At 58.3% G+C, this 25,591-nt stretch overlaps 1 protein-coding gene and 2 non-coding genes across 3 annotated transcripts in view; 1 reads left to right on the top strand and 2 right to left on the bottom strand.

Moving 5' to 3' along the window:
* Window positions 1–23,989, bottom strand: part of PIK3C2B (phosphatidylinositol-4-phosphate 3-kinase catalytic subunit type 2 beta) — a 30,361-nt gene extending 6,372 nt beyond the window's left edge. The window contains exons 1-17 of the mRNA XM_053997993.1: window positions 23,919–23,989; window positions 16,113–17,034; window positions 15,145–15,245; window positions 14,538–14,692; window positions 13,730–13,850; window positions 12,060–12,171; window positions 11,795–11,874; window positions 11,437–11,500; window positions 10,261–10,407; window positions 8,407–8,440; window positions 6,737–6,932; window positions 3,527–3,649; window positions 2,253–2,420; window positions 1,654–1,765; window positions 1,430–1,572; window positions 224–412; window positions 46–139 (exon numbers count right to left, since the gene is read on the bottom strand). Of these exons, the coding sequence (XP_053853968.1) occupies window positions 46–139; window positions 224–412; window positions 1,430–1,572; window positions 1,654–1,765; window positions 2,253–2,420; window positions 3,527–3,649; window positions 6,737–6,932; window positions 8,407–8,440; window positions 10,261–10,407; window positions 11,437–11,500; window positions 11,795–11,874; window positions 12,060–12,171; window positions 13,730–13,850; window positions 14,538–14,692; window positions 15,145–15,245; window positions 16,113–16,976 (2,703 nt within the window). The 5' untranslated portion in view covers window positions 16,977–17,034; window positions 23,919–23,989. The remainder of the gene's footprint in view (window positions 1–45; window positions 140–223; window positions 413–1,429; window positions 1,573–1,653; window positions 1,766–2,252; window positions 2,421–3,526; window positions 3,650–6,736; window positions 6,933–8,406; window positions 8,441–10,260; window positions 10,408–11,436; window positions 11,501–11,794; window positions 11,875–12,059; window positions 12,172–13,729; window positions 13,851–14,537; window positions 14,693–15,144; window positions 15,246–16,112; window positions 17,035–23,918) is intronic.
* Window positions 23,990–24,930: 941 nt separating this feature from the next.
* Window positions 24,931–25,003, top strand: TRNAK-UUU (transfer RNA lysine (anticodon UUU)). The gene has a single exon. It is a non-coding gene; the product is annotated as a tRNA-Lys (tRNA).
* Window positions 25,004–25,197: 194 nt separating this feature from the next.
* On the bottom strand, window positions 25,198–25,270 carry TRNAK-UUU (transfer RNA lysine (anticodon UUU)). The gene has a single exon. It is a non-coding gene; the product is annotated as a tRNA-Lys (tRNA).
* Window positions 25,271–25,591: the final 321 nt, after the last annotated feature.

Below are 25,591 nucleotides of genomic sequence, written 5' to 3'. Positions count from 1 at the left end.
GGCACCGGCGGGCACCCCGTGGCACATCCCGGTGCCACCACGCACCTGGACCAGCTGGGGCAGGTAATCCAGCAGCTCCGTGTCCGAGATGGAGTCGATCCACTGCACGGCCGTCCTCCTCACCTCCTGGTCCGGGAACCTGCAGCCGGCACACGTTTCCATGGGGTGACAGCGCCCTCCTGCCACCGCCACAGCGCGTCCCCACAGCCCGCGGGTGGCTTACGTGGCGTGCAGCAGCCCCAGGGCGTCCTGGTGGCTCATGGAGGTCCACTGGCTGAGCAGGGCATAGATGTCGGGCAGGCAGCCCCAGTCCCAGCTGGGGGCACTGGCCAGCAGCATGGGCAGGGCGCCGGGGGACGCGTGGCAGTGCCAGCGCTTCTCCCACAGCCGCTGCCGGTCCGCGTCCGTCAGCCTGCGGGGACACGGGGACAGCGTCAGGGAGGGCGTGGCAGGGGTGGCATGGGGTGGGACGGTGAGGAGGTGGCATCCCTGTGACCCCAAAACACGTGGGAGTCAGAGAGGTGCCATCCCTGTGACCCCAAAACACGTGGGAGTCAGAGAGGTGACATCCCTGTGACCCCAAAACACGTGGGAGTCAGAGAGGTGACATCCCTGTGACCCCAAAACATGTGGGAGGTTGAGGAGATGGCATCCCTGTGACCCCAAAACACGTGGGAGTTTGAGGAGGTGGCATCCCTGTGACCCCAAAACATGTGGAAGCTCATGGAGGTGGCATCTCTGCTCCTAAAACACATGGAAGGTTGAGGAGGTGGCATCCCTGTGACCCCAAAACACATGGAAGGTTGAGGAGGTGGCATCCCTGTGACCCCAAAACACGTGGGAGGTTGAGAAGGTGGCATCCCTGTGACCCCAAAACACGTGGGAGCTCAGGGAGGTGGCATCCCTGTGCCCCACTGTGCATGGAGAGAATGGGGCTGGCAGGATGGGGAGGTGGCACCCCTGTGCCCTCGTCACACGTGGGGCTGGCAGGATGGGGGGTGTGCGTCCCCTCTGCCCCCAGCATTTATTGGAAGCCCAAAAAATCCCCCGAGCCCTCCCTGCGTCCCCGCACGGAGGGGCTGATGGCCAGCGGGACCCTGCTGTGGGACAGCCAGGAGGCCCCGTGCCCAGGGGGGACTGAGCTGTCCCCGCCTGTCCCCCTGCCCAGGGACCCCCGAGCCAGCCCCGCTGGCCGAGCACCCCCGCCCTTTGCGCAGCTGCTGACACCCGATCCCCCCCGACAGCTCCGGCCGTGCCAGCCTGGCCTGGCACCGCTCAGCTGTCCCCGAGGAGGGGACAACAGGGAGGGCAGGGCACGGGGGAACCACCCAGCTCCAAAATCCCCAGCCCCGGCACGAGGGACACCCCCTGTGACACCCCCTGTGCGCGTCCCCCCCAGCGGGGCAGTGCCACCCCCGGGTTTATTCACCAGTAAAGTGATTTTTTCTGCATGGCCTCCCGCAGCTGGCGCTGGTCCTCCTCCCCCAGGCTGCCGAACTCGTACCTGGGGCTGCCCTCGGCCGCGGGCGGGCTGGTGAACTTCACCTCGAAGGCCGAGCTGGGGAAGTCGACCTGGGGCAGAGGCAGAGGGTGAGGGGACCCCCAGGTGGAGCTTTGCGGGGGGATCTGTGCCCCTGGAGCGCCAGGCCGTACCTGCAGGATGACGCTGTCGGGCTGGTTGAAGTTCGGGGCGCTCGACCTGGCCCTGGAGTTGTCCTGAGTGGCCGGCCACAAGCCCAGGAGCTTCCGCCCGCAGGTCAGGACCCTGGGGGGGGGGACAAAGGGTGGCACTGGGGGGGCACGAGGGTGGCACCGCTGCTGGTGCTGAGCTGAGGCACTGGAGACCCCATGGCACTGGGGACACCGAGGTTTTTGGGACCCCACAGCACTGGGGACCCTCCTGTGCCCCCCAGGGATGCCAGCCCAGCCCTTCGCCGTCCCCAGGGTGCTGAGAACCCCATGGCACTGCGGACCCCCAAGGTTCTGGGGACCCCATGGCCCTGGGGACTCTCCTGTCTCCCCCAGGGATGCCAGCCCAGCCCCTTGCTGTGCCCAGGGACCCCACAGAACTCGGGACACCGAAGTTCTGGGGACCCCATGGCCCTGGGGACCTTCCTGTGCCCCCCAAGGATGCCCAGCTCAGCCCCTTGCCATGCCAAGGGGACCCCATGGCACTGGGGACCCTCCTGTGCCCCCCAGGGATGCCAGCCCAGCCCCTCGCCGTGCCCAGGGTGCTGGCACACCCCACGTACTGCCTGAAGTTGAAGAGGGGGGTGGTGACCCAGCCCAGCGCCTCGGGGACCCGCCGCTGCTTGTTGGCGTCGGAGGAGCCGCCCGGGGGTGGCACGGGCACGGCGAAGAGGGTGACACTGAGCAGGGTCTCCCGGGGCAGCCGGTTCACCTGGACTGGGAAGCAAATCCTGCAGGAGAGAGGCCAGGGATGGGCTTGGGGTGCCAGGGACCAGCTCAGGGTGCCAGGGATGGGTTGAGGGTGTCAGGGATGGACTCAGGGTGCAGGGGATGGACTCAGGGTGCCACGGATGGGCTCGGGGTGCCAGGGATGGGCTAGGGGTGCCAGAGATGGGCTCAGGGTGCCAGGGACAGGCTCAGGGTGCCTGGGAGGGGTTCAGGGTGCCAGGGATGGGCTAGGGGTGCCAGGGACAGGCTCAGGCTGTTGGGGATGGGTTCAGGGTGCCAGGGACGGGCTCAGGGTGCTGGGGAGAGGCTCGGGGTGCCAGGGATGGGCTTGGGGTGCCAGGGACGGGCTTGGGGTGCCTGGGATGGGTTCAGGGTACCAGGGATGGGCTCAGGGTGCCAGGGATGGGCTCAGGGTGCTGGGGAGAGGCTCGGGGTGCCAGGGACAGGCTCTCCCAGTCCCCTCCTTGGGATGCCCCGGGAGAGCCTGGCCCTACAGCACCGGGGTGTCCTTGGAAGTCCCAGGAAGTCCCGGGAAGTGCCAGCCACCCCGCAGGTTCGGGGACAGCCAGCCGGAGCTGCGGCAGCTCCGGGAAGCCCGGCTGCGCTCTCCGTCCCGCGAAGGTGACTGCAGGGACAGGGCCCTCCACGGGGAGCCCCGCCGGGCACTGACCTTGCCCCACAACCCGGGGGGGGCCGCGTGGGACCCCCGGGGCTGGGATTCCTCTCTGCCGCTCCCAGGGAGCTCGGGGTGGCAGCTACATCCCGCGGGCAGGAAGGGGAAGGATCCCCGGGATCGCTGCGCTCGCCGCCGTCCCGCCGGGCCCTGTCCTTGGGGGCACCGGCGCCTTCTAAAATTATCCCGTCCCATCCCCTCCTCCCGGGCCGCTGGGGATGCCAGGCGTGGCGAGGGCTCAGCGCGGCCTCCCCGCCTGCTCCCGGCGCTATTTTGGGAGCAGATCCCCTTTCCCGGGGGTTGCTATTTCCGGGCAATGACACAAAAACTTCCAACACCCAAAAAAAAAAAAAACGGCGCAGGGGAGGGGAGGATGATGGTGAGGGTGATGAAGGCAGCGTGGGTGGGACCCCCGTGGCCACCCCATGGCCTTACTGCTGGTCCCAAATGATGAGGTGGAAGAGGTATTTGTAGACGTGGGCCTTCCTGGTGAGCAGGGGGCTGCACAGCTCCTTCCCGCCGTGGCTGAGGGAGCACGAGAGGTAGAAATCTTCATAACTGCGGGAAAAACACCAAATGAGCCGGTGTAGGGGCCACCTGAGCCCCTAAATCCTGTTCTGAGCATAGGAAAAGTTGGGATGGGGCTTTACCAGGGTCACCCCTAAATGCTTCCCCAAGGATGGGAAAACCTGGATCCCCAGAGCCCCTAAATCCTTCCCTGAGGATGGGAAAGGTGTGGGGGCTTTACCAGGGTCACCAGAACCCCTAAATCCTTCCCTGAGGATGGGAAAGGGGTGGGAGCTTTACCAGGGTCACCAGAACCCCTAAATCCTTCCCTGAGGATGGGAAAGGGGTGGGGCTTTACCAGGGTCACCAGAACCCCTAAATCCTGCCCCGAGGATAGAAAAGAGAGGGGGGAGTTTATCCGGGCGACCAGAGCCCCTAAATCCTTCCCCAGTGATGGGAAAACCTGGATCCCCAGAACCCCAAAATCTTTCCCCGAGGATGGGAAAGGGGGCAGGGGGCTTTACCCAGATCACCAGAACCCCTAAATCCCTTCCCCAAGAACGGGAGAACCTGGATCCCCAGAACCCCTAAATCCTTCCCGGAGGATGGGAAACAGGGGCAGAACGGGGACGTTCCCCACCCCCCCCGATGTCCCCAGCACCATATGGCACGGCGCATTCCGGCACACGGGGGGGCCCTGCCATGTGGCAGGTGCCGAGCGACAATCCGGGCAGGGCTGCGACAATCCGGGCAGGGCTGCGGGGCGCGGGGGTCAGGGGCTGGCGGCATTTCCCAGGCTCGCCGCTTTGTTCGGAGCCACTCACCAAGGGGAATACATTAAGGACAAGGACAAAGGCGAGGGGTCCCCGGCGGGGCGGCTCTGCCGGCGCCGCTGTCGCCACCCCCCGGTCCCCTCCTGGTCCCCTCCCGGTCCCCCCCGCGCCGGGCACGGGCACCGAGGAGCGGAACAAAGGGGCCACGCCGCTGGCGCGGGGCGCGGGGCCATCTGTCACCTCCCCCGGGTGGCGCGGTGGCCTCGGGATGAGCCAGCCCGGCCTGAGCTGCGGCGACATCCCGCCCTGCCTGGCAGTGCCAGCGATCCCGGGAGCAGGCTGGGATTTTGGGGTGTCCAAGTGCCAGCACTCCCAGGAAAGTGCTGGGATTTTGGGGTGTCCCAGTGCCAGCACTCCCAGGAAAGTGCTGGGATTTTGGGGTGCCCTAGTGCCTGTGATCCCAGAAATACGCTGGGATTTTGGGGTGTCCCAGTGCCAGCGTTCCCGGGAACAGGCTGGGATTTTGGGGTGCCCTAGTGCCTGTGATCCCAGAAATACGCTGGGATTTTGGGGTGTCCCAGTGCCAGCGTTCCCGGGAACAGGCTGGGATTTTGGGGTGTCCCAGTGCCAGCACTCCCAGGAAAGTGCTGGGATTTTGGGGTGTCTCAGTGCCAGCGTTCCCGGGAACAGGCTGGGACTTTGGGATGTCCCAGTGTCAGAATTCCCAAGCACACAAAGGGATTTTGGGATGTCTCAGACACATGGTGGGATTTTGGGGTGTCTCAGTGCCAGCAATCCCAGGAAAGTGCTGGGATTTTGGGGTGTCCCGGTGCCAGCGTTCCCGGGAACAGGCTGGGATTTTGGGATGTCCCAGTGTCAGAATTCCCAAGCACACAAAGGGATTTTGGGGTGTCTCAGACACATGGTGGGATTTTGGGGTGTCTCAGTGCCAGCACTCCCAGAAATGTGCTGGGATTCTGGGTTGTCCCAGCGCCAGTGGTCCCAGGAAAGTGCTGGGATTTTGGGGTGTCCCAATGCCAGCATTCCCAGGAATTTGCTGGGATTTTGGGTTGTCCCAGTGCCAGCACTCCCAGGAAAGTGCTGGGATTTTGGGGTGTCCCAGTGCCAGTGATCCCAAGAACATGCTGGGATTTTGGAGTGTCCATCATTCCCAGGAACATTGTGGGATTTTGGGGTGTCTCAGACACACAGTGGGATTTTGGGGCATCCCAGTGCCAACATTCCCAGGAATACGCTGGGATTTTGGGGTGTCCAGCATTGCCACTCCCAGGCAGGACTTTGGGGCATCCCAGGAGCCAGAATTGACAATTCCTGCCCTCTCAGGATATTCCACGATTCCCAACCATTCCCTACCACACCCTCAACTCCAAATATTCCAATTTTCCCACCACTCCCTCCCTGCAACCCCAGCCTGGGACACTCAGGGCACCTCACCCCTTATTCCCAACATTCCCGGGAATGCCTGGGATACAAACAGCACCTGGAAGGTGGGGAGTACCCAGGTGTCTTAGGCTGAAAGATTTAGCTGGGGGTGTGTGTTCTACTAATCTGTCAGAGCTGGGGCAGTTCTCCTCTGCTCATTGGGCAGTTCTCTTTATCTCTTCCACAGCCAATCCTCCCTCCAGGAGATCTCTGCTGTTAATGAGCCATTAATTATTAATTATCTTCTGCTCAGGGCCAGTGAGTGTCCCTGCACGGCTGAGAAAATTCCATCATCCCATGGGGAGAAGCTCCGCCCAGGGGGAGGAGCCAAGCATTCCTACCTGGATACAATCTGAGACTCTGGGACACCACAGCAGCCTTTGCCCACTGCATTCCCAGAGGAGCAGCTTTCTGCCCCACTGCATTCCCAGAGGAGCAGCTTTCTGCCCCACTGCATTCCCAGGGGAGCAGCTTTCTGCCCCACTGCATTCCCAAAGGAGCAGCTTTCTGCCCCACTGCATTCCCAGAGGGAGCCCAGGCCCATCTCCAGCAGCCCTGGAGCTCCAGAGGAAAACTCCAGCCTTGTCCAGGATCCTGCTCCAGCAGAAGCACAGCTGGCACTGCAGGAGGGCTGAGCCCCCATGGAATGGCACTGCTGCCACACCCTGACCCACAGGCTGCCAGGGCAGGCTCTGACTCTGCCAGTGTTCTTTTCTATTACTGCATTTTTATTTTATTTTTCTTTTTTTCCCTAATAAAGAACTGTTATTCCTATTCCCATATCTTTACCTGAGAGCCCCTTAATTTCAAAATTATAATAATCAGGAGGGAGGGGGTTTACATTTCCCATTCCGGGGGGGGCTCCTGCCTTCCTCAGCAGCCACCTGGCTGCTCAAACCCAGACACCAGGTGAGCGCCTTACCTGGCGGCCCAGGTGATGGGGATGCGGTGGGTGGCGTAGACGGTGAAGGCCAGGGGGCAGGTGAGCAGCCGCGCCTCCTGTGCCACGCCCAGCTCGCGGCTCCCGGGCGCGGCCGTCTGGAAGTCGGCGTTGAAGGTGCTGCAGTAGAGCTCCACCAGGTTGAGGATGGCGGCCGTGAGGCTCTCCACGATCCGCTCTGCGGGAGACACGGACGGGGATCCGTCAGTGCTCGGGGATCCGTCAGTCCCTCAGGGATCCGTCAGTCCCTCAGGGAAACATAGACAAGGATCCATCGATCCCTCAGGGAAACATGGACAGGGATCTGTCAATCCCTCAGGGATCTGTCAGTCCCTCAGGGATCTGTCAGTCCCTCAGGGAAACATGGACTGGGATCTGTCAGTCCCTCAGGGATCCATCAATCCCTCAGGGAAACATGGACATGGATCCATCAATCCCTCAGGGAAACACAGATGGGGATCCGTCAGTCCCTCAGGGATCCATCAATCCCTCAGGGAAACATGGACATGGATCCATCAATCCCTCAGGGAAACACAGATGGGGATCTGTCAGTCCCTCAGGGATCCGTCAGTCCCTCAGGGAAACATAGACAAGGATCCATCGATCCCTCAGGGAAACATGGACAGGGATCCGTCAATCCCTCAGGGATCTGTCAGTCCCTCAGGGATCCATCAGTTCCTCAGGGATCTGTCAGTCCCTCAGGGAAACATAGACAAGGATCCATCGATCCCTCAGGGAAACATGGACTGGAATCTGTCAGTCCCTCAGGGATCCGTCAGTCCCTCAGGAAAACATGGACATGGATCCATCAATCCCTCAGGGAAACACAGATGGGGATCCATCAGTCCCTCAGGGATCTGTCAGTCCCTCAGGGATCCCTCGATCCCTCAGGGAAACATGGACAGGGATATGTTGATCCTTCAGGGATCTGTCAGTCCCTCAGGGAAACATGGAGAGGGATCCGTCAATCCCTCAGAGATCCATCAATCCCTCAGGGAAATATGGATGGGGATCCGTCAGTCCCTTGGGGATCCATCAGTTCATGAGGGAAACATGGATGGGGATCCATCAGTCCCTCAGGGATCTGTTGGTCCCTCAGGGAAACAAGGGAAGGGATCCATCAATCCCTCTGAGATCCATTAATCCCTCAAGGATCCATCAATCCCTCAAGAGTCCATTAATCCCTCAGGGAAACAGGGGAAGGGATCCATCCATCCCTTAGGAATTCATCAATCCCGCAGGGATCCATCAATCCCTCAGGAGTCCATGAATCCCTCAGGGAAACACTGAGAGGGATCCATCGATCCCTCATGGATCCCTCAATCCCTCTGAGATCCATCAATCCCTCAGGGATCCATCCCTCAAATCTGGATTTGGGACCCCCGTGCTGCTTCCCCCCCACTCAGGGATGAATCAATGACAGGGGAATTCCAAACTTCCCATTTGGAGTAAGGGGAATTTCAAATTTTCTATTTGGAGCTCACAAGGAGCAACAACAATCCCCCAAATCCTCTTTTATTTTTTTTTTTTTTTTAACCAGACCGGTTTCCAACCCGTTTTTTGGCCTCAAGATCTGAAGGGGGAGGAGAGGTTTGAAGATGAAAAGCACCACGAACTTGAGCCCAGAAAGGGGAGCAGGAGAAGAGAAATACCTCGATTTTCCCTCTTGGCCAGAACACTTGGATCCTGTGGAGGGAAAGGAAAAAAAAAAAAAATACACACAAAAAAATTGAGAAACCACCGAAAAGAAAAAGAGAAACCACCACAAAAGGAAAAAAAAAACAAGAAAAACCACCAAAAAAAGAAAGAAACCAAAAAAGAGAGAAACCACAAAAAAAAAAAAAAAAAGGAAAAAAAAAAGAAAAAGAAACCACAAGAAACCCCTGAGCGCTGCCAAGGCAGATTTTATGTAAGCACCCCAGGCTGCCAGACCCAGGCTGCTCCCAGCTATTCAGGGATTTTCCACATGGTGGAAAGGAGGGAAAAGAGCCAGAAGTGACAATTTTTGTTCCCCTCCCACTGCTGGCTGAGTTCCCCCGTGTGCTGGATTGCAAGAGAAGTGTGTGTTCTGTCCCCATCTGTCAGAGCTGGGGCAGGTCTCCTCCGCTCATTGGGCAGTTCTCTTTATCTCTTCCACAGCCAACCCTCCCTCCAGGAGATCTCTTCTGTTAATGAGCCGTTAATTATTAATTATCTCCTGTTCATGGCCAGTGAGTGTCCCTGCACGGCTGAGAAAATTCCATCATCCCATGGGGAGAGGCTCCGCCCAGGGGAGGAGCCAAGCATTCCTACCTGGATACAATCTGAGACTCTGGGACACCACAGCAGCCTTTGCCCACGGCATTCCCAGAGGAGCAGCTTTCTGCCCCACTGCATTCCCAGAGGAGCAGCTTTCTGCCCCACTGCATTCCCAGAGGAGCAGCTTTCTGCCCCACTGCATTCCCAGAGGAGCAGCTTTCTGCCCCACTGCGTTCCCAGAGGAGCAGCTTTCTGCCCCACTGCATTCCCAGAGGAGCAGCTCTCTGCCCCACTGCATTCCCAGAGGAGCAGCTCTCTGCCCCACTGCATTCCCAGAGGAGCAGCTTTCTGCCCCACTGCATTCCCAGAGGGAGCCCAGGCCCATCCACACCAGCCCTGGAGCTCCAGAGGAAAACTCCAGCCTTGTCCAGGATCCTGCTCCAGCAGAAGCACAGCTGGCACTGCAGGAGGGCTGAGCCCCCACGGAATGGCACTGCTGCCACCACCCTGACCCACAGGCTGCCAGGGCCTGCTCTGACTCTGGCAGTGGTTTGTTTTTTGGGGTTTTTTTTGCACTATTGCATTTGTATTTTTAATAAAGAATTTCTAATAAAGAACTGTATTTCTGTAATAAAGCAAGTATTTCTAATAAAGAACTGTTATTCCTATTCTTATGCCTTTACCTGAGTGTCGCCCTGTTTTTTTAAGATTTTCTAAATCTTTTCTGAGTTTACATTCTTGTAACAACCTTTTTCACACGAGTTTCTGTAAATAACCTATTGTTTTGCATTCCTTCATAGAAGCAGAGAAATTTGACAAACTAATAGTTTGTCTAGTGTCGTTGGAGAGGTGGCACGTTCCCCCTCCAATCCACTGTCACCTTTAGAAAACTATAAATGTTAGTGTCAAAAAAAAAAAAAAAAAAAATTAGTCTCTATATTGTGACAATAGCAGTGCCTGTGTCACACTTTCTCATGTTATCTGGTGACCCCCCAAAAATTCAAAATTATAACAATGCCAGGGCAGGCTCTGACAACGGCAGTGTTGTTTTCTATTACTGCATTTTTATTTTATTTTATTTTTCTTTTTTCCTTAATAAAGAACTGTTATTCCTGCTCCCATATCTTTACCTGAGAGCCCCTTAATTTCGAAATTATAATAATCAGGAGGGAGGGGGGTTTACATTTCCCATTTCGGGGTGGGGCTCCTGCCTTCCTCGGCAGCCACCCGGCTGCTCAGACCGACACACCCCGGTGGCCCAGGCTCACCTTCTGGATCTTGGGCTGCATGCGGGACGGGCAGGGCGGCATCTGGTTGAGGGCAGCGGTGATCTCCTGCGACTCCACGGCCGCCAGGGCGTTGCAGATGGCCATGACCGACTGGATCACCCGCTCGGCCTTCAGCGGGAAATCGCCCTGCGGGGGGGACAGCAATGTTTTGTCTCTTCGAGCCGGGTCTCATGAGCTCTCGTAGACAAACATCACACCCTTGGTAGCTCAGCTACCTCAGGTGGCGCAAAAGCAGCGGGACGGCTCCTGTGACAGCGTTGGAAGCAAAAAGGTTTTAATAAAGGCAAAAAAAAAAAAAAAAAAGCTCTTTACAGAGAAAAACTGAGCCAGGGCAAGAGGTTCTTGCTCCTGCTAAAACACTTCACGAAAGCGATTTACTTCTTTTGTTCTCTTCTTTTCTAGGGAATTGCTTTTGACATCTGTCCAGTTGGGTGTCCTTAAGTTTGAGGTGAAGTCCCCAAGGTCCTATGAGGCGTCTTTTAACCAAATTGAGGAGAGAAACTTCTGGGCTTTTTTCCTTAATATAATATAATATCATATAATATCATATATAATATGATATATGATATATGATATATATAATATATATAATACATAATATATTATATTATATTATATTATATTATATTATATTATATTATATTATATTATATTATATTATATATATAATATATATATTATAATACATATATTATACTATAATATATATAATATATCATATATCACATATAAAATATATATTATATTATATTATATTATATTATATTATATTATATTATACATATTTATTTTTATAATTATAATTCTAATTATATTTATATTTTATCTCTTTATGTCATGTTATTATTATATTATGCTAATATTTTTTTTTTTTATCTTTCTCTCTTCCATCCTCCCTCCAGGAGATCTCTTCTGTTAATGAGCCATTAATTATTAATTATCTCCTCTTCATGGGCCAGTGAGTGTCCCTGCATGGCTGAGAAAATTCCATCATCCCATGGGGAGAGGCTCTGCCCAGGGGGAGGAGCCAAGCATTCCTACCTGGATACAATCTGAGGTTCTGGGACACCACAGCAGCCTTTGCCCACTGCATTCCCAGAGGATCAAAACCCCCCAAATCCCCCCAAATTCCCCCAAAACCAGCGCTGGCCTCACCTCGGCTGCCAGGAACGCGTCCACCTCGTTGTGGAAGGTGTCGAAGAGGAGACTCAGGGCCTGCCTGGGGGACAGGGGACAGCGCTCAGCCCTGGCTGGGGGGACCCGTGGGGACACGTGGGGACAGTACCCCTGGGTGGGCACGTGGGGACAGTGCCACTGTGTGCCCCCCATCTGGTGGGAATTGGGGACAGCGCCACTGTGTCCCCCTGTGTGGGGACCGGGGACAGTGCCACCGTGTTCTGCCCTGTGTGGGGACTGGGGACAGTGCCACCATATTCTGCCCTGGATGGGGACAGTGCCACTGTGTTCCCCCGTGTGGGGACTGGGGACAGTGCCACCGTGTCCCCAGCCCTACCTGCTGATGGTCTGTTTGATGGGTCGCTCCTGCAGGTGGATGTGGTGGTTGAGGGTGGATGGGCTCTGGTCATCGCTGGCCTGGGGACACAGAGAGGCTGAACGGGGCCACGGGGAGGTGACACCGACCCTTCGGTGTGACACTGACCCCTCAATGTCCCAGGGTGGTGTCACCGACCCCCGGTGTCCCAGGGAGGTGACACCAAACCCCGGTGTCCCAGGGTGGTGACACCAAACCCCCGGTGTCCCAGGGAGGTGACACCCACCGTGCGGGCCAGGTCACTGCGCACGCCCTTCCTCCTGAGCAGCTGCAGCCGGATGTCGATGTCGAATTTCCTGCAGTGCTGGATGTGCTCGTGGCTGCCCAGCGTGTGTTTGCTGTGGGGACAGGGCCACAGGCTCAGCCCACACCCCAAAATCCCACCTGGAATGCCCCAAAATCCTGCCTGGCTGCTCCAAAATTCTGCCTGGCTGCCCCAAAATCCCACCTGGCAAAATCCCGCCTGGCTGCCCCAAAATCCTGCCTGGAGTGCCCCAAAATCCCACCTGGCTGCCCCAAAATCCTGCCTGGAGTGCCCCAAAATCCCACCTGGCTGCCCCAAAATCCCCTGGCCAGGCAGCCTTGGCTGGGGTTCCCAGTGAGTCCGGGCTTCCTGCAGGGCTGGGTGAACTCGTGCCTGCCAAACGTGTGGGGAGAGCCCCACAGGCTCACCCCACACCCCAAAATCCCACCTGGGTGCCCCGAAATCCTGCCTGGGTGCCCTAAAATCTCACCTGAAACCCCCCAGCCAGGCGCCCTTGGGATGGGCTCAGAGCGGGGCTGAATTTCCTGCGGGGCTGGGTGAACTTGTGCCTGCCAAACGTGCAGGGAGAGCCCCACAGGCTCACCCCACACCCCAAAATCCCACCTGGGTGCCCCGAAATCCCAGCTGGGTGCCCCAAAATCCCACTTGGAGTACCCCATCCCATCCAGGCGGCCTTGGCTGGGGCTCAGGGTGGCCGCCCTGCCCGCACAGGGACCTTTGTGGCACCAGGAAATGCAGAGAATGAGGAATTGTTCTCCCTCCTTCCCCTCCAGAGCCGGGCCCGGCCTGCCAGGACCTGCCCAGGGATCCGTGGGAAGCAGAGCACGGATCTGAGAGTGGGGCTGGGGTGGAATCCTGGAGCTGGGAATGACAGTGGGAATTCTGGAGCTGGGAATGACAGTGGGATTTATCCAGGGCTGGGATTTATGCAGGGCTGGGATTTATCCAGACTCCGCTCCCTGACACGGCTTTTATGTAATTCTCCTCCAAAAAGCATTTTTGGCAGGTCCCAGTTTCCCAGCTGCTTTTCCAAGGATTTCAGCCTGACCAGGAACGACATTCCCAAGACATTCCCAACACGCTGCTTTTGGCAGGAGCAGCTCCAGAGGCAGGAAAAGGAGCAGAGAAGCTCCTGCTGTGCTTGCTGGGATCAACCCTGGGTGTTCATCACACCCTGGAGCTCCTGCCATGGATTTTCCCTGGTTTTTCCCTGATTTTCCACTGTTTTCCCTGGGGTTTTTCCCATTTTTTCCCTGATTTTTCCTGGTTTTCCCCTGTTTTTTTCCCCATTTTTTTCTGTTTTTTTTTTCCCTGGTTTTCTCCTGGGTTTTTTTCCCTGCTTTTTCCCCATGGTCCCCTGTTTTTCATCCATTTTTCCCACGTTTTTTCCCTGTTTTTTCCTTGTTTTCCCCCCATTTTTTTCCTGTTCTCCCCCACTTCCCCCATGGTTTTCCCCCCTGCTTTTCCCCCTGTTTTTTCCATTTTCCCCTGATTTTCCATTTTTTCTGTTTTGTCCCTGCTTTTTTCCATTTTTCCTGTTTTTCCCCTGTTTTTCTCCATTTCCCCCCATTCCCCTCTGTTTTTTCCTGTTTTTTCCCCATTTCCCACCTTTCCCCCCCACGGCCACTCACTTCTGCAGGAATTCCTCCAGGCCGCAGATTTTGAGCAGGAAATCCTCGACGTCCACGGCGTGGAGCTCGTCGTGGGTGTAGCACAGGGCCTGGTAGATGAGCAGGTCCACGGTGGAGGAGCCTGGGGGGACAGGAACGGCCCCTGAATCCTCGGGAACGGTGGGGATGGTGGGATTGGTGGGATTGGTGGGGATGTGGGGATGATGGAATGGTGGGAATGGTGGGGATGTGGGATTGGTGGGGATGGTGGGATTAAGGGAATGGTGGGGATGAGGGGATTTTGGGGATGGTGGGAATGGTGGGACTGGTGGGGACGGTGGGGATGTGGGGATGGTGGGATTGGTAGGAATGGGGGAATGGTGGAATGGTGGGGATGTGGGAACGGTGGGAATGAGGGGATTTTGGGGGTGGTGGGAATGAGGGAATTGGTGGGAATGGTGGGATTGGTGGGAATGGTGGGATTGCTGGGGATTTGGGATTGGTAGGAATGGTGGGAATGGTGGAGATGTGGGGGTGGTGGAATGGTGGGAATGGTGGGATTGGTGGGAATGGTGGGATTGGTGGGAATGTGGGAATGGTGGGATTGGTGGGATTGGTGGGATTGGGGGAATGGTGGGATTGGTGGGGATGGTGGGATTGGTGGGATTGGGGGAATGGTGGGATTGGTGGGAATACAGGAATGGTGGGATTGGTAGGAATGAGCAAATGCTGGGAACAACAGGAATGGTGGGAACGGGGGAACGTTGGGAATGGCAGGAACAGCACAAACAGCGGGAAGGTCAGAATTCCAGCTTCTCCCGGCTCTCACCGTCGCAGGTGAAGGTCAGCGGCTCCCTCAGGCCGTCACACAGCACCGTCACCTTCAGGCTGACGCCGTGGCCCGGCTGCTCCGGGCTCACATTCACCGCGTTCCACACCAGGCCCGACCCGGAACAGTCCCCGGCGCCGGAGCTGGAGCGCAGCCTGGGGGAGCAGGGATGGCTCAGGGCTCCTGCCGGGCCTGGGGGTGTCCCCCGCCCCAAAAATCACCTGGGTGGCCTTGAATCCCCTTTTGGTGGCCCTGAAGCCCCTCTGGGTGGCCCTGAAGCTCCTGTTGGTGGCTCTGAATCCCTCTTGGTGGCCATGAATCCCCTTGGAGTGGCCCTGAAACCCCTCATGGTGGCCCTGAAGCCCCTCTGGGTGGCCCTGAGTCCCCTTTTGGTGGCCCTGAAGCCCCTCTGGGTGGCTCTGAATCCCCTTGGAGTGGCCATGAACACCTCTTGGTGGCTCTGAACACCTCTTGGTGGCCCTGAACCCCTCTTGGTGGTCCTGAATCCCCTCTGGGTGGCCCTGCAGCCCCATTTGGTGGCCCTGAATCCCCTTGGGGTGGCCCTGAAGGCCCTTTGGGTTGTTCTGGGGATGTTTTGGGTACTCACACGTCCAGCATGTGACAGAAGGCAGCCACCTCTTCGTCCCGCTCCTCGGACACCTCGAAGAGCTCGTAGCCGTTGGCCAAGGAGTGGGGCCGGGGAGCCACCTGTGGGGCAGGGCACCAGCCCCTCAGCTGGGGGCCCACACCCCCATGGGGACCCCCAGACCCCCCTGTGCCACGCCAGGGCCACCGTGGTGGGGACAGAGATGGCCCTACAGCAGCGTGGGGGCCGTGGGCCAGCACAGGGGGGGGTTTGGTTTGCCCACAGCTGGGAGACCCTCAGAGCCCCCCAGAAGTGGCCATTCCCGGGGATGTCCCGCAGGGAGGAGCAGCAGGATGGGCAGGGACTGTCCCCAGGGCACGGGGGTGCTGCAGGGGACACTGCCCGCTGTCCCCGCCAGGGCAGGTGGCACCGCTGTGCTGGGTCAAACTCACAGACCCTTCGGTTTTGGGGTTTTGGGCAGGTCTGGCTCATGGGACCTTTCAGTTTTGGGGTTTTGGGCAGGTCTGGCTCATGGGACCTTTCAGTTTTGGGGTTTTGGAAGGTCTGGCTCAGTTTTGGGGTTTTGGGCAGGTCTGGCTCATGGGACCTTTCAGTTTTGGGGTTTTGGAAGGTCTGGCTCAGTTTTGGGGTTTTGGGCAGGTCTGCCTCATGGGACCTTTCAGTTTTGGGTGTTTGGGCAGGTCTGGCTCAGTTTTGGGGTTTTGGGCAGGTCTGGCTCATGGGACCCTTCAGTTTTGGGGTTTTGGGCAGGCCTGGCTCAGTTTTTGGGGCTCTGGGCAGGGGCTGTCTCATGGGACATCTCCATGCTCGGATGCGCCTTCCCACATCCCACACAACGTTCCGAGGAGCCGCGAGGACGGGACAAGAAGAACCCACCCAGAAGGACACCCAGCTCCGGCACATCCCAGCCCTGAATTCCCAGCTCCGTCCCACCCCAACTCCAATTCCCACACTGGGATTCCCCTCACCGGCTCCACGGAGATCCTGCGGTTCCTGTTGGCCGCCAGGTTCTTCCTGCCGCCCGCGCGGGCTCCGTAGGTGCGCGGGGGCACCTGGGGGGGCATGGTCTTGCTCCGTGCCACCGGCTTCCCGCTGGACTCCTTCTCCAGGATGCTCCTGCCTTCCTTCCAGCCCCGGGAGCCTTCCCGCAGCGCCTCGGACTCGTAGGTGGACTTGAGGTTGAGGCAGGTGATGGCGTCCACGCCGTAGGGATCCTCCTGGGAGATGCGGCGCCCCAAAAGCTTGTCCTGAGCCACCGAGAACACGTTGATGTCCCTGGGCTGGCCCTGGCCCTTGGGGGACAGCGGGGACGCCTTCCCCGAGCGCTGGCCACCCTCGGGACAGCCCCACAGCGGGTGCCGGGGGGGCAGCGGGGGCGGTGAGAGCTTTTTGGGGGAGCCGCCGCCGTCGTGGGGCTCGGAGCCGTTGAGGGGCTCCCCGAGGAAATCCCGCTGCGAGCCCTCGAAGATGAGCAGGTAATCCCCGCTCAGGGGGCCCTTCCAGGGCTGCGGCTCCGGCGGGGCCGGGCCGGGCCCGGGCGGCGCTCGGGGACCCTCGGGGACGTTGGGGACGGCGTAGCTGAGCGCGGGGTCGGAGCCGGAGAGCCCCCGCGCCGCTTTGATGCCGTTCCTGTCCACGGGGTCATCCCAGGAGATGAGGGAACGCTCCTGGAGCTGCTCCTTCCTGGCCCGGCTCTCCTCCTTGTCCTGGCGGAGCCGGGATAAGGCGTCGTATTCCATCTGCAGCGCCTCGGCCAGCGCCAGCTCCTTGCGGCTCAGCCCCACCGACTCCAGCGCCGGCCACTGCTCGCCGCGGCCGCGGCGGCCCGACATCCTGCCGGGACGGGACGGGAGCGGGGTCAGGAGAACGGCATCCTGCTGCTCCGGCCTCCTGGAACCGGGAAGGGAGAGGGGTTAACGGGTGGCGGCCGCGGATGGCGGGAATGGGGAAAGGTGAGGGATTGATGGATGGCAGCCTTGGGTGTTGGGAATGGGGAAAGGTGAGGGATTGATGCTGGGAATGGGGAAAGGTGAGGGATTGATGGATGGGTGCCCATGGATGTCGGGAATGGGGAAAGGTGTGGGATTGATGGATGGGCACCCATGGATGTCGGGAATGGGGAAAGGTGTGGGATTGATGGATGGGCGCCCATGCATGTCGGGAATGGGGAAAGGTGTGGGATTGATGGATGGGCGCCCATGGATTTCGGGAATGGGGAAAGGTGTGGGATTGATGGATGGGTGCCCATGGATGTCGGGAATGGGGAAAGGTGAGGGATTGATGCTGGGAATGGGGAAAGGTGAAGGGTTGATGGATGGGCACCCATGGATGCAGGGAATGGAGAAAGTTGTGGGGTTAATGGATGGCAGCCTTGAATGCTGGGAATGGGGAAATGATGGGGAATGGATGGCAGCCTTGGGTGTTGGGAACGGGGAAAGGTGTGGGATTGATGCTGGGGATGGGGAAACATGAAATCGGTGCCCATGGATGGTGGGAATGGGGAAAAGTGAGGAATTGATGGGTGGCAGCCATGGATGTTGGGAATGGAAAGTTGTGGGGTTAATGGATGGCAGCCATGGATTCTGGGAATGGGGAAAGGTGTGGGATTGATGGATGGGTGCCCATGGATGTCGGGAATGGGGAAAGGTGTGGGGTTAATGGATGGCAACCATGGATCCCTGGAATAAGGAAAGGTGAGGGATTAATGATGGGAATGGGGAAAGGTGAGGATTGATGGATGGCAGCCATGGATGTCGGGAATGGGGAAAGGTGTGGGATTGATGCTGGGAATGCTTCCCTCCCAGGGAAGGATTTATCCCCAGTATCCCATCCAAACCAGCATAGGGAATCCTGGAATGGGTAGAGTTGGAATTCCCAGGGAATCCGTGGCTGTCCCTGGATCCCGGGCAGTGCCCAGGGCTGGACGGGCTCTGGAGCACCCTGGGATCATGGGAAGTGTCCGTGCCCAGGGCAGGGCTGGGAATGGGATGATCCTTGAGATCTTCCAACCCAAACCATTCCAGGATTCCATTAAAAAATCCCAATTTCAGGACTCCTGACTCATTCCCAGCCTGCAAATTCCCACCGAATCCGTGGCTGCCCCATCCCTGGCAGTGGCCCAGGCCGGGTTTGTCGGGGTTTGGAGCACCCTGGGATGATGGATGGAATATCCCAAGGTCTTTTCCCACCCATTTGGAATCTCCTGGATAAGGAAGGCCGGGCTGGCTCAGCCCTTCCTGTGTGCCTGAAAAAAGGGAAACGAGCAGGGGCCCAGCAGGGCCAGGGGGTAAAAATAAAAATTTGGCTGCAGCTGCTGCTGCTTCCACTTCCCCCAGTGCCCACGGACACCAGGCAGGGAAGGGGCTGAGCTGGAATCCCAAATTTTTTCCCCCAAAGGACAAAATCAGCCCCAGATTTGGGGAGGGCGGCAGGATCAGCACCTGCAGCTGGGGCTGAGCCACCCCAAAGGCCACGAGGCTGCCCCAGCACCGAGATTTCATAAAAATTTCAATGATTTGAGGAAAAAAAACCAGCCCCCGACAGCAAATCCAGGGATTTTTAAGGCAGAATGGGAAAGAGGAGATGGGAAAGGAAGGGATGAGGGTGCTGAGGGGGCAGCTCCCATCTCTTATTTCAGGAGAGGGAAGCAGGAATGGCCTGGAAAAGCCAGGAAATTACTGGATCTCATGGGTATTCCCCAGCACCCACCCAGGCACTGCTCAGCTCTAAAAATCACCAGCAGGGACCTCCAGGTTTCAGGGTTCTGGGCAGGTCTGGCTCATGGGACCCCCAGATTTTGGGGTTTTGGACAGGTCTGGCTCATGGGATCTCAAGTTTTTGGGGTTTTGGACAGGTTTGGTTCATGGGATCTCGAGTTGTTGGGATTTTGGATGGGTTTGGCTCATGGAACCTCCTGTTTTTGGGGTTCAGGTGAGGTCTGGCTCCAGTACCCCCCCCAAGCCCTCCTCAGCCCCACACAGGGCTCTGCTGATGCCCCAATTTAGGGTAAAAAGAGGCCACTGCCCCTTCCCAGTAACGACAAATATTTTACTGGGACCCCTGGCCATCTCCATGCCCATTTTGGGGAAAGCAGGAAAATCCTAAATCCCAAAACACCAGATCCAGGAGAGGCCTGGGAGCCCCTCCAGCCCCACAAGTGGCCCCCACACCCCACCCCGGTCACCAGTGGCCACCTCCCTCCAGCCCAGGGTGTCCCCAGGCCGCTCCTGGGGGGGTTTTGTGCCCCCTCCAAGGGGCCTCCCTGACCCCGAGCTCTGCAGGACCAGATGGTTCCTAATGAGCTCCACAATTCCCACAGGATTTGTCCCTTTCCAGGTCCCTCTCAGCCCCCCAGCACCAGCTCATCCAGGGATTTTGGTGCTTTCCAGCTGGAAAAAGTGGCTCCGGTGGGGGGTGCTGAGAGGTTGGGAATGTTCCCTCCCCTGGCATTTCGGGCCTTGCTGCTGGCAGCTGTGGCTTTTTCCTGGAAAAGCAGAAATCCCAAAAGCTGGAAGGCGAACAGAGGAAAATCTGCTTTTAACCCAAAAGCAACAAACTCCCGGCTGAATTTTGCGGCTGACGAAGCCACAGCTCCGCGCTGCTCTCCAAGACAAACATCTGCACCCCGCTGGAGCTCCGGCCGCGTGTGGGGCTGGAATTGCCACGGGAATGGGGCGGGAATGGGGCGGGAATGGGGTTTGACCTCGCAGAGCCGGAGGAAAGCCCCGCGGAGAGGTCTTGCTGCCACCAGGGGATGTCGCTTGGGTTGGGGACACCGTGAGCAGGTGGCTCAGCCCCTTCCCTTCCCAGGAGGAGCAAAAAAAAATCCCATGGAAAAGCCCCAAAATCGCCCTCCAAGTGCTGGTCCAGGAGCAGGAAGTGATGCTCGGTCAGAGCCTCCTTCTCCAGGGCTTTAATGGGAATTTTATGGGAATTTTAATGGTGCCATTGTTAAAGGGGGCTCTGGAGCCACCCTGTGCCCACCCTGATCCCAGGAAAGCGGGCAGGATCCCGTGGGATCCCATGGCAGATCCCTGGCTCCCCATGCCCAGGGATGGGATCCCAGGGGCTCCTGAAGCACCCCCATCCCTCCCTTCCCCCTCTCAGGATCCCGCATGTGGGACAGGGGGGGTGAAAGACCCCCCCCCTTTTCAAGAGACCCCTACTCGTGTCCCCACGGTGTCCCCACGGTGTCCCCACGGTGTCCCCACGGTGTCCCCAGGCAGCTCCAGAGGCCACCCCGACCCCGGAGCCACCTCCTGTCCCTGTCCCCGTGTCACACCCACACCCGGACATTCGGAATTTCCCACTGTCCCCCCTCGGGGCCGGGGTTTTGGGGGGGCAGGGCCACCCCCGGGGGACACTGGAGGTGGCGCCGCGCTGTCCCCGATGTCACCACCCGTGTCCTATGCAAATCTCGGCTTCCTCTTGCCACCCACCCGGGGACAGGAAGGGCTGGAGCCCTAAAAACACCCCAAAACCACCACAGAAGCACCCCAAAACCGCCCCTATAGCACCTCAAAAACACCCCAAAAACTCTCCCCAAACGCTGCAAAAACACTCAAAAAATGCCCTAAAAACACCCCAAACCCGCCCCAAAAATGCCCCAAAAACACCCCCAAAACACCTCAAAAGCACCCCAAAACCAGCACTAAAATGCTGCAAAAACACTCAAAAATTGCCCTAAAAACGCCCCCAAAACAACCCCAGAACCGCTCCAAAACTGCCCAAAACACTTCAAAAGCACCCACGAAATGCTGCAAAAACACTCAAAAATGCCCCAAAACCATCCTAAACCCATCCCAAATCCAGCTCCAAAAGGCCTCAAAAATCACCCCCAAAATGCCTTAAAAACACCCAAAATCACCCTAAAACCACCCCAAAACTGCCCCAAATCGCCTCAAAAATCACCCTCAAAACGCCTTAAAAACACCCAAAATCACCCTAAAACCACCCCAAAACCGCCCCAAATCCACCCCCAAAACACCACAAAAATCACCCCCAAAACGCCTTAAAAACACCCAAACCACCCCAGAACCACCCCAAAGCCGCCCCGGGAGCTGATCCATGCGGAGCAGAGCTCGGGAAGCAGCAGCAGGATTTGGGATCGGGTTGGGATCGCGCTGCCCAGCCCTCACCCGGCGCTCCAGGGCGGCCCCGGGGGATGGATCCCGCTGCCGTATCCATGGAAAACGCTCCAAGCCCTTCCCTGTTGCCAAGGGGCGCCTCTCCCGCAGGCAGATGCTCCATCAGGAGAAGTGAGCATCCCGGGATGCAGGGGAAATTCAGAATTCCCATTGGAGGGAGCACATGGATCATCCCGGGATGCAGGGGAAATTCAGAATTCCCATTGGAGGGAGCACATGGATCATCCCGGGATGCAGGGGAAATTCAGAATTCCCATTGGAGGGAGCACATGGATCATCCCGGGATGCAGGGGAAATTCAGAATTCCCATTGGAGGGAGCACATGGATCATCCCGGGATGCAGGGGAAATTCAGAATTCCCATTGGAGGGAGCACACGGATCATCCCGGGATGCAGGGGAACTCAATTCCCATCCCAGTTTGGAATTGCAAGTCCCAAAAGGAAACCTGGCATCAAAAATGTTGGAGAAAAAAAATAAAATAACCCCCGGAGCGTTTCACTTCTGAAGCCACAAATGGATCCATCGATCCCAAGTCCAGCAAATCCAACTGTCTGGAAGGAAAAAAGGGATGCAGGGAGTACTGGGATCATCCCAGGGATGCAGGGGAAATTCAGAATTCCCATCCCAGGGAGCACATGGATCATCCCAGAGCTCCAGCTGCCACATCCCGGAGCATCCCGGTGAATCCTGGAGCATCCTGGTGAGTCCCAGTCAATCCCAGTCCATCCTGGTGCATCCCAGTGCATTCTGGTGAATCCCAGTCAATCCTGGTGTATCCCAGTCAATTCCAGCAAATCCCAGTCAATCCCAGTCCATTCTGGTGCACCCCCAGTGAATCCCAGTGCATCCTGGTGCATCCTGGTGCATCCCAGTGCATCCCAGTGAATCCCAGCCCCGCTCCCACACGGAGCACCTGCTCCCACTGCAGCAGGCCGGGAATTCCCGGCTGCAGGGTTGGAAGGGCCGATCCTCTGGATCCTCCAGATCCTCTCCCAGCCTCCCTCTGGGATTTAGGAGCGTGCTCCGAGGTGGGCCAGGGCGGTTACCCCAGGAAATCCGGGATAGGCAGGCTCCTCTCCCCCCAGCTCCCCGTTATCCCATCCCTGCTGCTCTGGGAAGGAAGGATTGATTTTCCTGGAAAAGCCAGGCTCCAGGCAGGTTTCGCCATTCCACAGCTCCCTGTTTTCCCTTCCCTCCTAGAGCAGGAGGGAAGGATCGATTTTCTGGGAATAGCAGGCTCTAGGAATGTTCCCTCACCCCAGAGCTCCCTGTTATCCCATCCCTGCCACTCTGGGATTTTCCTGGGAATACCAAGCTCCAGGAACATTCCCTCATCCCCCAGCTCCCTGTTATCCCTTCCCTGGGATGGGAATTCTGAATTCTGTTATCCCATCCCTGCCACTCTGGGAAGGAAGGATCGATTTTCTGGGAATACCAGGCTCCAGGAACATTCCCTCATCCCCCAGCTCATTGTTATCCCATCCCTGCAGCTCTGGGAAGGAAGGATCAATTTTCCTGGAAAATGTGAGCTCAAGGCAGGTTTCCTCACCCCCCATCTCCCTGTTGCTTGGGAAGGAAGGATCGATTTTCTGGGAATACTGGGCTCCAGGCAGGTTCCCTCATCCCCCAGCTCCCTGTTATCCCATCCCTGCTGCTCTGGGAAGGAAGGATCGGTTTTCCTGGGAATATCAGGCTCCAGGAACGCTCCCTCACCCCCCAGCTCCCTTCCCTGCGGCTCTGGGAAGGAAGGATCGATTTTCCCGGTCACGCCGAGCCGGGCCCAGCTCCCGGGAACAATCCCAGCCGTGCTCGGCCTCGCACACACGAGCAGGGAGTGCACGGAGCTCCGCAGCTCCCAAACCTCTGGAATTTGTTATCCGCGAGCATTGCCGCGGGTTTGGGATCTGCAGGAGAGCAGGGATCCAGGATCCCACCAGCATCCTCACAAGAGCCTCCTGCCCCTAAAACCGTGGCGTTTTAGGGCTGGGATTGAGCCGACCCTGCTCGGCCTCACACCACGGCTGGCCTGTCCCTGTCCCTGTCCCCGTCCCTGTCCCTGTCCCCGTCCCCAGCCACTGACCCAAAGGGTGGCATCCCTGCCCAGGGCAGGGGGGGTGGGGACCAGAGGGTCCAAAACCAAAAACCAAGACCAAAACCACTCCAGGATTCTGTGATCCCCATCCCTTCCCTATTTCCATCCCCCTGTCCCCATCGCTGTCCCTCCCCCTGCCCCGCCGGAGGGGACAGGACCCCAACCCCCCCCGTCCCCTTCGCCCAACTTCGCCATTCCTCGGGCACCATTTCATTGTTCCGCTCATCCAAAGCCCCCAAATTCCCGAGGGGACATTCCGAGACCCCCGACCCCTCCGCGTGCCCGGGGCAGGCGCAGCCCCGCGTTCCCCCCGCTCCCTTTTTGGGGTTCCCGGTGCTCTGGAGCAGCACCAGGACGAGCCGCAGCTTTTGGGAAGCTCCGCGAAGGCGAGCGGCACCCGCATCTCCCCGGGGAGGGGAAATTACGGACACAAAAAGCTACATTTCAATAGGAAATATCATTTTTTTTAGCGGGGAAACCCCGGGACGAGCCGAGCAGAGCCCCCAGCTCCCTCCGCTCCCCGGCGCGGCCCTACCTGCTCCGAGCGGCGGCGGCGGCGGGGCCGGGGGGATGCGGGAGGAGCCGGGAGGATGCGGGAGGAGCCGGAGGGATGCGGGAGGAGCCGGAGGGATGCGGGAGGAGCCGGGAGGATGCGGGAGGAGCCGGAGGGATGCGGGAGGAGCCGGAGGGAGGCGGGAGCTCCGCGGCGGAGGCGGCGGACAATGGCGGGCGCAGCGCGGAGCCGTGCGGGGCCATCTCCCGGCCGCGCTCCGCATTGCACAGAGCCCCGGCTGGGGTCCCCCGGTGTCCCCCTGAATGTCCCCGGAGTGCCCCTCAATACACAGAGCCCCGGCTGGTGTCCCCCGGTGTCCCCCTGAATGTCCCCGGAGTGCCCCTCAATACACAGAGCCCCGGCTGGTGTCCCCCGGTGTCCCCCTGAATGTCCCCGGAGTGTTCCTCATTGCACAGAGCCCCGGGGCTGGGGTCCCCCGGTGTCCCCCTGAATGTCCCCAATGTTCCTCATTGCACAGAGCCCCGGGGCTGGGGTCCCCCGGTGTCCCCCTGAATGTCCCCAATGTTCCTCATTGCACAGAGCCCCGGGGCTGGGGTCCCCCGGTGTCGCCCTGAATGTCCCCGGAGTGCCCCTCAATACACAGAGCCCCGGCTGGTGTCCCCCGGTGTCCCCCTGAATGTCCCCGCGATGTTCCCTGCCGCCCTCCGCACTGCACAGAGCCCGGGCCGATCCCTCGCGGTGTCCCCCGGTGTCCCCCCGTGTCCCCAGCACGCTCCGGCTGCCCCGGGATGCTGCCGTCAGTTTGGGGGTGCAGGAGGGAAGGTGCGGACAGTGGGGTGCAGACGGGGGCGCAGATCGGGGTGCAGATAATGGGGTTCAGGCAGAAGGGGTCAGTCAGGGGGTGCAGGAAGGAAGGTGCGGACAGTGGGGTGCAGACATTGGGGCGCAGACAGGGGCACGGGCGAGGAAATCCCATCAGCCACGCAGTTCCTGTGTAGGGGGATATTCCGGCAGCCGCACGCCTGGCGGCAGAGCCCGGATAGCTCAGTCGGTAGAGCATCAGACTTTTAATCTGAGGGTCCAGGGTTCAAGTCCCTGTTCGGGCGGTACAGTCTTTTCGTATTTTTTCACCGCCCCATTATTTTTTTTCCCCCCCCCCAAAAACCCCTCTTTTACACCCGTGACACGGTCGGCGCTGCTCGCCTGGACGATCCCGGCTGCATCTGCGGGAAATCCTGTCAGGAAATAATTAAAAAAAAAAAGAAAAAAAAAAAGAAGGAAGGTACGGAAAAGAAATGCGCGCCCGAACAGGGACTTGAACCCTGGACCCTCAGATTAAAAGTCTGATGCTCTACCGACTGAGCTATCCGGGCTCTGGGTACGGCGCTCGCTCAGAGCTTTTATCACCGCACAGCGGCCGCTCCCGCTCCCTCCCGCGATTGGGATCCGCTCCCTCCCCTCGGACCAAACACGGAATTAGACAAAACATCCCAATTATTTCCCAAATTATTCTAGTTAGTTCTCAAAATATCCTAATTGTTTCTCAAAACAATCTAATTCTTTCTCAAAACATCCTAATTATTTCACAAAATAATCTAATTATTTCTCAAAATATCCTAATTCTTTCTCAAAATTTTCTAATTATTTCTCAAAATATCCAAATTATTTATCAAAATGCTCTAATTATTTCTCAG

This window comes from Vidua macroura, chromosome 24 (genome assembly GCF_024509145.1).
Source record: "Vidua macroura isolate BioBank_ID:100142 chromosome 24, ASM2450914v1, whole genome shotgun sequence".
NCBI lineage: Eukaryota > Metazoa > Chordata > Aves > Passeriformes > Viduidae > Vidua > Vidua macroura.
This window is presented reverse-complemented; position numbering and strand designations above follow the sequence as displayed.